General features: G+C 37.2%; 1 protein-coding gene across 1 annotated transcript in view; it reads left to right on the top strand.

Annotated features, from left to right (window-relative positions):
• Nucleotides 1-13,996, top strand: part of ECT2 (epithelial cell transforming 2) — a gene marked incomplete at its 3' end in the record, with an annotated part of 28,320 nt that extends 14,324 nt beyond the window's left edge. The window contains exons 16-25 of the mRNA XM_080349784.1: nt 841-951; nt 1,959-2,055; nt 2,782-2,863; nt 3,828-3,906; nt 4,096-4,215; nt 5,377-5,515; nt 7,079-7,233; nt 9,209-9,316; nt 10,005-10,151; nt 13,907-13,996. Of these exons, the coding sequence (XP_080205910.1) occupies nt 841-951; nt 1,959-2,055; nt 2,782-2,863; nt 3,828-3,906; nt 4,096-4,215; nt 5,377-5,515; nt 7,079-7,233; nt 9,209-9,316; nt 10,005-10,151; nt 13,907-13,996 (1,128 nt within the window). The remainder of the gene's footprint in view (nt 1-840; nt 952-1,958; nt 2,056-2,781; nt 2,864-3,827; nt 3,907-4,095; nt 4,216-5,376; nt 5,516-7,078; nt 7,234-9,208; nt 9,317-10,004; nt 10,152-13,906) is intronic.
• Nucleotides 13,997-14,675: the final 679 nt, after the last annotated feature.

Below are 14,675 nucleotides of genomic sequence, written 5' to 3'. Positions count from 1 at the left end.
TGTTTAGACTTTTGAGTAGACTTAGGTGATGTATTTTGTATGGGTAATCCAAGTCAGGTTTGTGTGTGTCTGACTACTTGTATGAAGGTGTAAAACTACAAATAGATATGGTTGAGAACTGTAATTTGCAACACTACGGACATGCTTTTAACTTGGACATTGGAAGGGCTCTTCCTGTGACCTTAGCTATCCGGTGCCTCTGATCAGCTAGTAAATAACTAGGAAAATAGCTTTTTGTGGAAACTTCTTGTATTCTTCCTTCGATATTTGAAATGTGTAAGTGAATAAGGGCTCCTTGTTTTCCCACGTACAGAACGCACAGAAAGCTAGATCTGGGACTGCAGTGCATTTTAACATAAGTAGTCTGCTAGGTATCCTGTGCTTTTGCTGACCTCATCATTTGGAGGCAAACAGTATTTGGCATTAAAAAATCTTCAGTCTAAGGTATTGCTTCTGGTAATTTAATGCCTTTTAAAGGTGACTGCAGTAACTGGAGAAAATACCTTTCTGAAATTTCTAAAATTCTCCCCAAAAGCATCTTGCTAGGTGAGAATCTGTCTTCTATTTCAGCTGCTCAGCAGTTTCTGAGATTGTCACGTGTACTTGATGTTTTTGAGAGCAGTCTGCATTTAATCAGCAGCATTGAATCTTAGGCATCTGGCATGCAAAAAATGTCTTAACTGGTGAATATTCTATGAATACTCATGGGCTTACAACATACTTTTTATTATTCTTTATTGAAATGTGCCTTTGAGCAGCTTTGTGTGACTTGAGGCATATGAACATATGTACAATGCTACATAATATGTAAAGCAGAGCTGTAACAGTTGTTTCTTTCAGTCTAAAGACTTGTTGAAAACATACCCTCCATTTGTGAATTTCTTTGAAATGAGTAAGGAGACTATTACTAGATGTGAAAAACAGAAGCCAAGGTTTCATGCCTTCTTAAAGGTAAGTCTCTGCAGAACTGAGGCTCTGAGTAGAACATAGAGACCATTACCAAGTAAACTACTTGATGCAGTAGATGAAAGAATGGAATTTTTGGAAGCCTGGAGGGATGTGAACATTTCTTGGTGAGACAGAAATAGGAAAGATTTGAATTTCAATCCCTCAAGTTCCTCATAAAACTCTTTCATAAGATGTCCAAGTTCCTCCTCTGTTATGCAGCTTCCAAGGTAGTTTGATTATATGTGATTGTTGCTGGACAAAGTTCATACTGACTTCTTTCTCCCGAATGCATCTTCTCTTTTCTGTAAAGATAACTAGAGCTGCTGCTTTTTATTGGTCCCCATCCCTGTGTTTAAAAGACTTGTATTTCTGAAGTAGCTTTTAACTTGTTTTCAGCAGCTGTGAGGTTCCAGGGAGGTAAAATCTCTCAACATTCTTGTGACTAATGAATAGGAACATAATGGAAATTTAATGGGAAGATGATCTTCAAAGAAAGAGTTATCTGAAGATGAGTCTTAAAACTCTTGAGCTTTCGGATAAAGGTGTATAGTTGATTAACAGTGCAGTGAAGCTTTAACTGCTTATCTGTATCTAACAAGTATCTCAAATCTTGGAGTCATCAAACTGACAGATGTCATCTCATGTTTTTGGAAGTATACAGAATTGTATCCAAGTACTGATATCTAAAAGATGGGGAAATGAGTAAGAGAACAGGTTATCCCTTCTCCCGTTCTATGTTAGCAACTGAAACAAGGACTAGCGGATTGATAGTATGGACAGTTTACAGCTAGACATTCTGAGAACATAAATCATGTGGTAAATACTGTACAGATTTGAATATAATGTGGATCTGTTAATAGCTGGATATTTCTGGTAGATGGTTCTCTAACTTTTATTACAGTGCTAGATTCAAGGAAGACAATTTTTCTTGTAGTTTGTGATTATTTTGTGTGTGTGTGTGTCTGGAAAAAAATAATAATTACTACTTTTCTTCCCTTTCTTTTCCCCAGATAAACCAGGCTAAACCCGAATGTGGTCGTCAAAGCCTAGCTGAACTCCTTATCCGTCCTGTTCAAAGGCTGCCTAGTGTTGCTTTACTATTAAATGGTAATTTAGTGATGTATTTTTTATTAGTTTATCTGTGAAGGTGTTAAAAACCAAGATAATACCTGCTTTTGTCATAATTAGAACAGCTTTTCTTATATAAAAAGAGCCTGATTTTAAGAGCTAATCATGTTTAATGGCAGTCAGCAAGATCTGTTACTGAAGAAAGCACGCTTTTGGCTAAATTTCACTTGTTCATATATTTGTCTGCAGGATGCAGGTAGAGGAAAAGTTTGCTCTGACAACAGTTTTTTCCTCTTTGAATACAAATATAATTGAGATTCAAATGCAGCTAGCGTAAATTAGAGGGCAATTCATATTGACAAGGCTCACAGCTTAATGTGTTCCAGTTGGTATCAACCACTTGCTGTAATAATGATTATGTTAATAATAATAATAAACCACACCGCACCCTTTGCTTCTGTTACAAAAAGGCTTCCATGCTTGTCCCTGCACTTCAACAAAAACAGCACCTGGTCCTGTTGAGATTTTTCTTTTAAAATAGTTTGAGGGTTTGGTTTTGTATTATAGGTGGGTTTTTCCTAAATGATATGCATGGACAATTGCTACTCAGCCTACTTCCCCAATTAATCAAGGTTATTTGGACTCCAGGATAGCTGTGGTTTCTTCAGTCATCTGACTTGCAATTTAAGCTTGAATTTTTTGTATTCCTTTTCAGATGCTTGTAATGTGTATGGTTGGTTATTTTGTTTTGTTTTTTAATTGTAGATATTAAGAAGCACACAACAGAAGACAACCCAGATAAAGTAACTCTAGAGAGAGCTATTGAATCATTAAAGGAAGTGATGACGTAAGTGGTGCTCATTCTGTGAAATATAGATAAAATGTTTAGATACCTCTGTTCATTCCAAGTTCTTAGTGTGATGTTGCCATAGCTTTAGTCTCCATGTAGGTGTACATAATTTTATGTGTTTTACAGTCTCCTTTTTGCCACTGTCACTTTGGCATTCTGTGCCAGAGCTCTTGAAGGAGTCCGTGGCATTGTTCCCCAGCGCTTCTACCTGAATGTCTGCTGACTCCCTGCCTCAGCACAAAGCTGAACCTCCAGAGTCCTCTGTTCTGTTTCAACTCTTATTTCTGTCTGCTCTCTCCAGGGTGAAAGAGATGTGTATTGTCTTTAAATTTTACTTCTATGTGTATATCCACTGACAGACATGCTACTGGTGGAAGATTAGTTTCTGTTTTAGTCCTGTATTCTTGGCACCATTCCATAAGTTAATTAGCTTAAAGCTGAAGCTGTTTAGATTGTAGGTCTCACCTCCTTTGAAGTGTAGTATATGTCTACAGCAATGAGATCTCCTGTATTAATTGAGTAAATGTTTGTTTGATTTTTTTTTTTTTTTTTTTTTTTAACACGGCAACAACTACTTTTAAAATGTAATTATTTTTTGCATTTGCTTCTTGGTGAGCTGCAGTCCTGACTTTGGGAGATAAAATGCAGACTGTAAAGAACTGCATTGGGTTGGTCTCTAGTTTAAAATCTTGCGGGGCAGGGAAGGGGAATTGTATATTAACTGAATGGTGTGTCAGTGAATGATAACACAAGAAGAATATTGTTCTAGGTCTGAAGTTTCCTATGTGCTTAGCATATGGTATTTGGATATTTCAATGAGCAAGTGTGGTTCATTTTTGTATTTGCCTGTGCTGCTGTGTAAGCAATATCTCTGAATGTTTAGCTTCATTATTTTGTGTATCTTAAAAGCAGTGCATTCATTCATTGTTGCTTGATACTGAATATAATGTGCTTCCCTCAGGCATATTAATGAAGACAAAAGAAAAACCGAGGCACAAAGGCAGTTCTTTGACGTTGTCTATGAAGTTGATGGATGTCCAGTAAGTAGTTTCTCTGAAACTTGCAGACCTGTAAAATGATTGTGCACTAGTTTGCTCCCTTTGCAAAAGTATGTGTGAGTAAAATGCAATGGTGCTGTTTTAAAGAGATTTCTAGTGTTAAGCTGTAATCAAGCAGTAATCCAGCCCTTGAACTAAATGCTTAATGAGCTGTGTGCTTCTGTCACTTAGGCCAATCTCTTGTCCTCTCACCGAAGCTTAGTTCAGCGTTTGGAAACCATAGCACTTGGTGATGACCTCTGTGACAGGGGAGAACAGGTCACACTTTTTCTGTTCAATGATTGCCTAGAGGTAAGATGACTATATAAGTACATCTCATGAACTGAATTATAAAAGGCTTAACACTACTCGTGAATATGAACAAGTAACACTTAAACTTCGAAGCAGAATTCTAACTCACAGAAAGCTGATAGCTTAATGTGTGATGCTGTTGCCTTTCCATTAGCTATTGTGTAAGCCAACACCAGTAGCTAGTCAATTCTAGATAGTTGAAAGGTGTTAATACAGCCTTTAGTGTCTTGCAGACCAATCAAAAATTTAAAAGCAGCTTAGTGTGTTAAGAAATAAACATTTATTTGAATATAGTTTGTGTAAGGTCAATGGATGAAAGTGTTAGAGTCCTCAGAAGGCTCAGAAGGATGTTTGTCCTTAGTTTAGTCATATTTAGTCATATTTAATGTGAGTAAATAGTGAGCCGCTGGGCTAGGTCTCTCTGTACTTAGGCTACAAAAAAGAAAAAATCCCATGTTAAATACTTGAGACTAACAGTATATTAGGAAGAACTAAGAGACAAAAGTAATCTAACTAGATCTTGGAGACTTCTGTGGAGACAGTGAGGTTGCAAAGAACATTCATGAAAGTACTTGTTACTGCGTACAGCAGTAAAGAACATTGTCTTTGTAGAAGACCAGCTCTCAAATAATCCAAAATTAGCGCTGTCTTAAGCAGCACTTAAGCACAAAAGCCAATTGTTGTGACTAGTGATGAATTCTTCCTGGGAGACAAGTTGACTCAGCTTCATCCTTTTTTGTAAAGGAAGGAAAGGAAAATGAAAACACTTTTAATAAAGCTTATTGGGTTTTCTTGTACAAATACAAGCAACTGAAGATACCTTACTTAGAAAACATGTAAGATACTTATGTGTTAATGTAAAGTAAAAACTCATTGACCAACCTCTACTGCAAAGCCCACTTGATGGCTTCATGGACAAGTAACAGCAGATGTTTCTAGGACATAACACACCACAGTCTAAGTTGGTTTGTGCATGTAAGTGTTGTCTTTTTGTTTGTTTGTTTAAATCTAGACTACCTTGTGGTAGGTTTCAAAGGGGCCTTGCCTGTTATACAAGGTATAACTGGGGTCTGTAGTGCAGAATTCCTCTTGATTTTTATCTTATTTTTGAGATGAGTGTCGATAGACCTTCAAACTTTAACCTTATTTATCTAACCACAGATTGCAAGGAAACGGCATAAAGTTATTGGTGCTTTCAAGAGTCCACATGGCCATACAAGACCTCCTGCATCTCTCAAGCATGTTGTTCTCATGCCTCTCTCCCAGATCAAGAAAGTCCTAGACATCAGGGAGACAGAAGGTCTGTACGTTCTGAAGTGTTGTGGTAGCTCATTAATACCATGGTTCAGAGTACAAAGGATGAAGGTCTGCTGTAGTGGGATAGAATGCTAAATTATTTGCTGTATGGTGTGTTAGATATGTGATTTTAGTGTAAGCTTCTGTTTGAAGCTCTGTATGAGCTTAAGAATTCCTTGTGTTGGCAGCTTTTGGCTTTTCAAAAATCACTGCAGGATGCCAAATTTGGCAGAACTACTAGATGGCATTAGCATAAACCGACCAAATTGCAGTGTGAGTTAAGCTGGAGTGCACTTGACAGTTCTGGATTTACAGAACAAAACCACCAAATTTCAGTCCAGAGCATTAGACCGATCAGAGACAAGTGCTGTTGCTGTGAAACTAGATCTTCTTTTTAACTGGTGATAATGATGCTCAGGAGGAGCTGTGTTTAGAACCTTAGAAGAAAAAATTTAGATTACTTAATTTCTGTGGCTGCTTTGCCACATACTGAGACTGCAGGGGTTTCACTCAAGTAATGTGTTGCTACAGCAGCAGAACTCATGCTCTGTTCCAGACTTGATAGTGTCCTCTAAAGAAGCCTAGTCAGACTAGTTTCTAGATGTATACCCTAGAAAGACAGATTTGATATATCACTGTAGGTGATGGTATGCAGGTCATACTTGTGCTTTATGTTCTCTGAAGCATCTGAACATAGAAACCGAGTAAAAAAAGAGATGGAAAAGATGGTAGGTAGTGTGATGCCTACCAGCATTTTGAAAAAGTACTTTAGGGTTTCTCTGTTAAGGGTTCTCTTTAAATTACTGTGCTACACTCAAGTGTTTGGGACTTGGGAATGGGAACTACTTGTAAGCATACCATCTAACATCTGCTAAGAACTTCAGTATGTGAATCTTGGGAGAGGTCAGCTGCTTGCTCTTATACACACTCCTATGTGACTGCATTTCCAGTGCTGCTTTTTTGAATTGGCAATGGGTGGTTTTTTTCTGTCTGTCTCAAGTGCGTTTAGCATGCTTCAACAATGTCTGCTATAAAGCAGTATCCACAATGGATTAATTTTCTGCTATCAAGTGATCAATCTTTGTCAAGTTTAAACAGTAAAACTGTTGTAACTTGACTATTTTAATGTGTCATAAATAGTACTGATGTCTTTGTTGCTTTTTCCTGCTTTACAAAATAGGGTAAATGATGTTTTTCTTGTTCTCTGTTGATAAAGAAATGATCTGTCCAATGTTTCATGAGTTAGACAATGAAATGGATATTTACTGCTATATCCTATAAAGATTGACTAGTCTGTAGACTATTGTATGCAGTTTATTTAGTGAATAAACAACTGTTACATGAACAGTTGATTGCAGCCTCTTGGTGAAAGATAGGAACAGAACTCAGTGTTCTTGCAAGTAATACACCAGCTACCATGTAAATAAAAATAAAATCTTCGTACCAAATCATATTGTTCCTGACAGATGGAGGGGGTAACTCTTCCAAAGGTTTCCCCTGAATGATATGAAAAATGACTATTCTTTGTTTTAACTCCTTGCCTTTTTTTTTTTTTAATAAACTGTAGATTGCCATAAAGCTTTTGCCTTAGTTGTGCGGCCACCTACAGAACCCAACAACAAGCTACTCAGTTTCCAGATGACAACTGAAGAACCTCCTAAAGAAGATTGGTTGAAAATGCTGTGTCGGCACGTGGCTAACACTATTTGTAAAGCAGATGCAGTAAGTGCTCTGGAAATATATTGCTGATTGGAAGTATTTCTCTCTTTTTGACTTGAAGCACATGAAGCTAAAGAACTTGTTAATAGTGGACATGCTTGAGGTGAACTAGAGCAGAAAATATTTCTGCTAGCACATCTGCAAGTGAGTGGTTTAAAGGTGGAAAAGGAAACAGCCTGGAAGTTATTTTCTTCGGATGCTAATAAGTACTTAATCTAGAATCATGTCATTCCCCACCATATATTAATTATAAATAATTTAAATCTCCACTGCAGATCTTCAATCGGGCACGTCTAAACAAAGTTGTCTTCAGCTTGCTTCTTTTGCAGCTTTGTTTCCATTTACAATCCCAGCGTTGTGAATTGTATGTTTTGGCTTAGCTCTGTGTTAGGTTGAATTCTTTGTTCTACACTTTATCTGCATGGGCACTGCAATGTAAGAGACACAAAGCATCTTCCTCCTATAGACACAAGCCTACAATCTTAAAACAAGGAAATAAAGGTGACACTGGCTTCCTCACATTCTTAGAAGTTCAGTATGTGGGCTTTCCGCAGCCAGAAAACTACTAATTTGAAGAGATAATCTCCAACTAGAGCGAGAGACTTTCACTTGTGTTTTAATTATGGAAGACTGCATGCATATCAGTCATCCAAATTTGCAGAAAATATGTGCCGTACATATAGCTGAAACAACTTGATTTAAGCTAGAAATGTTTTATGTACTCCATTGTACTCTTACTGTATGATGTTTGGTTATATGTGATTTTTTTAATTATTATTATTAATTTTAGAGATATGCTTGTTTTGGGAGAGGTAGTTAAGTAATCAAAGTAGCATCTTTTAGTTTTATTTTGTTTGGCTTGTCAACTATGGACTTATGAATAAGAAACTTGGCTTTGTGCTTTTCTTTGTTTCTTAGGTACTGACTAGGAAAAGTACCGATTCAGAAGTGTTAATTTACTTTGATTTGTCTGTTACCTATCTTCAGTCTCTTATATAAAACACAAAGGGATGGGAATTTTTTTAATAGAAATTTAACTCAGTGTAATGAATGTATCATACCCTATTGCCCCAGGACACTTAGAATCATATGCTGACAAATTGTAACCTACTATGCTGAATCCCATTGGTTCTGTAACTGCTGCTTTTTGCCAACTGTATAATACTTTTTTTTCTTGCTGATTGGAATGTCACATTGAGCTTCAGCTTAAGCATGCTTCCCCTTTTTCCTGGTTTCCAAGAGCTCTGTAGCATCATGTGAGAATGAGACAAAGTTGAGTTTGCCACATGGTGGCAGTGAAGGCTTTAGCTACTACTACTACTTCGTTAGACACTACGAATAGCCATACAGCTTACTGTCTGGTGTCCTGGTGTTTTTTTTTCTTTTTTTTCCTAGATAAACTGTATTTTATTTGTATTTATTTGTATGTCTCAAAATAAACTCAAAACAACAACAAAAAACCAACCCCCAATTTATGTAAGTAACTAGCCAGAGATTGCTTTGCACATGCTAGAGTTTAAGAATGAGGCATGAAAAAATAAATCAAAGCTTGTGATTATTCTGAAACATCTACTGGGCTTAAGCTGAAAGGTTTAGTCTTGATGTTTGGCAGCTGGAGCTATCAGGATTTCACTCCAGAAGGGTGCTGGATGTGTCAGTGGAACAAAGGGGTCGATGTGGTGTGGATCTCCCCAGTTATACTTCAGAACCACTGCTTTTTGTTTTTTTTAAGGTGAACCCTGATCTTGAAACTGAATCAAACAAACCAAATGTCCAACTCCTGATGGTTTCATAAATGGATTGCACCAGCAGTTAATCTCATGATATGGCATGAAAGTAAATAGCTGCTTCAATGTATATGAAGAGTTAAATACAGAGGAATATGGCAATTAAAGCCTCTAAATCTGACCTAATAAACTAGCAAATATTTTGACAGGTGCTGATGTTTGATTGTTATTAAGACTGTTTTTGTCTGTAGGAAAATCTCATCTATACTGCTGATCCTGATTCAGTTGAAGTAAATACTAAAGATATGGACAGTACTTTAAGCAGAGCGTCCAGGGCAATAAAGAAAACGTCAAAAAAGGTAAGATACTACTAAGACAGTGCTTTACAGTAAACCCCACTTTGGTTGTGTTATTGTGCTAGTAGTCCTGTTTCAGGTGTTTTGTAGTACTTACAGTAGTGACAGTAAAAACTTGATCTGAACTAAAACTCTTAACTATAAGTTCCTTAAATAAAGAAGATGGGGAATGTTTGAGATTTTGACTGAGTAGTTTTGGAATATCTGTATATAGTCTTAAGTATTATGGTCATAATTATTATGTAGTCATTTTTGAGTCTGTCAAATACATTAAAAAAAACATCCTAACCCTCAGCTGTAACTATTTTTAGCATATTGAATGGAGTTTTTAAAGCTGCATGCAATTATCTAAATTCAAGTACCTTCAAAAGTGGGATGGGTGTAGAGAATGCATGTCTGGTAAGAAAACAGACTTTGAAATAGCAAGGAAGTATGTGTCAAATGCTGGTGTCTGCATGTGGATGCTTTCCTTTGTGTGTAGCTTGGCTGTTCTCAGCTAATGGCCAGAAGAACTGTGCCCTGCTTTGCTAAGAGGGCCTGGCTGGGTGTGTTTGGCTAGTTTTGATGCAGTCATAACATTTACTACACATCCTACAAAGGTTTAAAAGTTCAACTGTAGCTTATATTACAGTTATTATTACAGCCCTTTTTTTTTTTTTTTTGGTGCCTAACTGCTTGTCAAACTCCTCAGGTTACAAGAGCATTTTCTTTCTCAAAAACACCAAAGAGAGCTCTTCGGAGGGCTTTAATGTCTCATAGCGCAACAGAAGGAAGAAGTCCCAGTTCAGCTAATGAGAGTTATATAGGCAGCAGACTGACTAGTACGTCGTCATTAGCGGTAAGTAATTTGGCTGTGCAGGCCAAATAAGTAACCTTTTAAGATCACAGTTATTTTAATGTCTGGTGCTGATCTTTAACAATTTCAAGATCCACGGCAGAAAAAATATATTTTTAACTACATTCATAGATGTGTTATTTTCTGAGCAAGAGTTGTTTAATGAGAAGGCTTACTTGCTGAAAATGCAGAAAAATCTGCTGTATGTACTAGGAAGTGGGAGTTGTCTTGCACAATTAAGTTAGGGGGGGAAAAAGCCTCTTTTGCCAGAGGTGGAATATATATCCTCTTCTGAAGGAGTGAGTAACTTCCAAAATACTGTCTTATGTTGGTTCACACTTTTGATTTTGGACAATGTATACAAATGTGGTGTACAACCCCGAATAGTATTGTGAAAGTATCACAGAATCACAGAGTGGTTGGGGTTGGAAGGGACCTCTGGAGATCATCCAATCTAATCCACCTGCTAAAGCAGGTTCACCAGAGCAGATTGCACAGGAATGTGTCCAGGTGGGTCTTGAGTGTCTCTAGAGAAGGAGACTCCACACTCTCTGGGCAGCCTGTTCCAGTGCTCTGGCCCCCTCAGAGTAGTTTCTCCTCATGTTTATATGGAACCTCCTATTCTTTAGTTGCCTATGCCCGTTGCTTCTCATCCTGTCGTTGGGCACCACTGAAAAGAGCCTGGTCCCATCCTCTTGACATCCTCCCTTCAGATATTCATAAGCATAAAGTATCAGTGAAAGTAGTGAGATGATTGATAGACATCCTGTGAAATAAACTAGGGTGAAAGGGTAGAGAAATACAGATGCTGCAGTCTGAGAGTTTCTAAAAAGGCAAGGGCATTATCTACTTATATGTGTTTAAGAAAACTTGGTAAAATAATGTGGTGTTTCACATACTGCAACTCTTCTGCTATTCCTGGCTACCTATGACAGCTTTCTTCTGCTACACTAGGTCAAACTTAGTTTCCTGTGATAATCTAGCAAACCAGACTAGATCTGGAGAAATTCTTCATAATCTTTTATACTAGTGTTTGAGTAAACCTGTATGCTGAGTAAATTTCTTTAAAGTTGGTGGCTTGTAGGACTGAAGGCCAAGAATGGGATTTCTTGTGTATCTTTCTACTACTGCCTGATATGTCAGTAGCTTACTATAGAGAGAATTGAGTATGTTTGAGTGGCCATTTTGTAGTATTTACAGTAGTGACAGTAAAAACGTAATCTGAATTAAAACTCTTAACTATAAGTTCCTTAAATAAAGAAGAGGGGGAATATTTGTGGTTTTGACTGAGTAGTTTTGGAATACAAATACAACATGAAGATATTGCCCTGCTCTCCAACATGAGATAGGCATGAGAAAATATGAATTAATAAGGGAGAAAGTTTAACAGTGAACTTCTTTGCTTTAGAGGAAATAAAAATCTACCAGTGTGGTTATACCCCAGTTCTCTGTAGATATTTTCTTCCTTCAATTATGATTGTTCCAACAATTGTTTTTCAATTCTAATATTCTATGTTCATCTTGATAACAGCACTATCTAATTTGTCATGAAAATTCTCTCTTCATGTGTGTGTATGTACCTCATACACATTTTTTTTTTTCCCCACAAAATTATAGGAACTTATAGTAGTAAAACCAATTTACCTATTTCAAAGTTTTCCTCAGAGGTCCTGGAACTGTGGGTACTAAGCTGTAACTTGGCAGCAGATCACATGTTGTGTGTGATGTCATGTGCTCTTTGTTTTAACCAATCCTACACACCACTGAACTTGTATAAAGCCTTTTTGGTTGGATCTCATAAGGTTGAGAGGAAAAGAGAGGCTTGGATTCCAGCACCTCAGTTGAGGTACCAGTGCAGTTCTTGAGTAGGAAACTAGAGCTGCAGGAAAGCTGTCTTGAGTCTGTTGTGGGAGTCAAAGCTGTTATTCAGGCATTGTTTTATTTAAATAAAATCCTGGCATGGGGATTTTTTGGTGTAAGGAAACTATAGAGTAAAAATGTCAGTAAAGCTTGGATGCTTGAGTTTTTTTCTTGTTTGGACTAACTCTTGAACCCCTTCCTAATTGTAGATTGCTCGTTCATCTTCTACATGCAGCCTAAATGGATCTGTCAAATGTGTTGTTAATGTTCATCGCTCCAATTCTGTTGATTGGAGCTCTCCAAATTCCAGGCCTCGACCTGTGCTGTGTCCTAGCTCTTCAAATATTCATCTTTCAAATGTTGTAGAAGAAAAAACCTCTTCAAACTTGGAAAGCTTAAATGGTGGTGCCTTGGACAGATCATGTCCTATCTCTATTATTATTACCCCTTGTGGTGATGCTGCAGATAATAACCAGTGTGGTGCTGAAAAATTCCGTGCATCAAATCCTGACTGTTAATGCCCATCTTGCACGAAGTGAGCAAAAAATCTTTGTTCCTCTAAATTAAGACAACATGGTGCAAATATATAAACCCCTATAATCCACGAAGTGTTTTAAATGGTGTTGGGTTTTTCTTTCACTTGTTCTAATGCATGAGTTGGAGTCAACATCCATGTGTGGTCTACTTCTATTTCTGGTTCTGGGCACAAAGTTAATTCTTTCACAAATCCCTTAAATTTAATTTTTCTGAGTTATTTTTCCTAATTAATTTCTATACAATTGAATTATTTCTTGTTTCAGTGCAGTTGTCCAAGTGGCAGTGTAGCTCATTGGCCAGAGTTCTGAGGACTTTAATAACTCAGTTGCAGGGAAGTCTTCACCAGCTGATTTTTACCTGTGGTTTTGAGTTTTTGTTCCCCTATGTGTAAATAGAAAATACCTTGTGCAAAATACTGTAGATCTAATAAGAGCTGCTATTATAAAGAGGAGTTTAAGATGTAATTTTCAAATATTGCCTATGACTGCAGATAGAACATGTGCCATAAACAGACATTAGACTTCACAGTGAAGTGGTATATCCTCACCTTCTCAAAACATCCCTATTTAAAAGATTCTTGAAGCACACAGGTGCAGCAAGCTGCCTAAGTACCATGACCTGTATATATGCTGAAAGGCTTGTCTATGCTATAAAGAGCAACAGAAGATTGCTTGTGAAAGTATCTTGAGGTCTAATGTAAAAAGAATGTAAAATCTCAGCTGATCCAGAGAGGTTAACTTTTAGTGCTACATACTGATGTGTTGGTTTCCCTGTAATTTTAAGTCCCAGAAGCAGCCCGTGTTCCTAGCACCAGGAAGGTCAGCTTTTTGCCTGGTTTGTGCCCATCCGGGTGCACTAAAGGAAGCTTCGACAAATCATTGTGCTGCCTATTGCCTTCTGTAGCCAAAAAGGCATGTGTTTGGCATCTAATTTGGGGCTCAAAGCTGGTGAGAATACAGAAAGCTGTAGGATCTGAGAGGAGCTCTATTTCTGTAAGAGATGATCATAATATATCGTGCCTCCAACTTGTATTGTAAAAAGTGTGATGCAAGATGTATGCTAATACTTGGTGGAAAAAAAAACATGTTCTTGCATTCTGAATCTCTCAAGGCTGGTAACAAGGAAAATCTTTCTTCCTAATTTTTTAAAATATTTGCACTCTACTCATTTGATGCTATTTGCTGTTCAAAATATTAGAAATGCTCAATCATTAATTTCAAAAGCTGCTGCTCCCCATCTTAAATATCTTCTGTAACGTTACATCCCTTATACTGTGTGTCAAGGTTGAGAAACTACTATTGCACTATTGGCATTGGCTAATAAAAGATCAAGTAACTTTTCTTTTTTTTCTTTCCCAACAGGGTATTCCTTCTCCTTCCTTGGTCAGTCTTACGTCAGTTTTTGAAAAAAGGAGTCACACGTTAAGTCGATCAACAACCCACTTGATATGAAGCAGGTTTAAAACACTCTGCTGTATTGTAGTGACTGACAAGCAGCTGGCTGTTCAAATGACCTCTTACTGACATTAATGGTACCTTAGTCATTAGCACTTAGCAATGATTAGCAAAATGTTAGATAACACTAAGTTAACCACAAGAGGTTTTTAGTTGTATTGAAGCAGATCAGCTAATCAGTGGAATAAGTAACTCTGTGTTCATTTAAGGCACAGTATTCCCTTGCACAAAGTTACTTGCTCACCAACATAATGAAAGTATTTCCTTCTATGGACATAGTCCCCTCCAGGCAATAAACTAGTTTGTCAGATTTTGAAATGAAGATGATGTTCACATAAGTTACCGCTAGTTTGGATGACTCTTGTGCTTGCTGGCCTGCATCAATTGGCAGAGCACTCTGTTTGAGTGGTTGATTCCTTAAATAGAGATGCATTATGAAGTACCTGACCTTCCAAGTATGACAGTTAACCTGTTGTACAGCTGCTTATTCTAGATATTTTATAAATGTAGTTGTTTATAAAGAAATAGAAATGAGCTTCTGTGATTATGGTTTTCTGCAGCCTCGCTGGAACACAGTGATATGTTATGTGTGTTTATTTGAAGAATAAGTTTAAAGACTATGACTAGCTTTGACCACCAACTATGATCAACTGAATTCTTTAAATTTCTTTGAAGT

The sequence above is a fragment of the Nesoenas mayeri genome (assembly GCF_963082525.1).
Source record: "Nesoenas mayeri genome assembly, chromosome: 9".
Classification (NCBI taxonomy): Eukaryota; Metazoa; Chordata; class Aves; order Columbiformes; family Columbidae; genus Nesoenas; species Nesoenas mayeri.
Note: the sequence above shows the minus strand (reverse complement) of the source record. Positions and strands in the feature narration are given on the sequence as shown.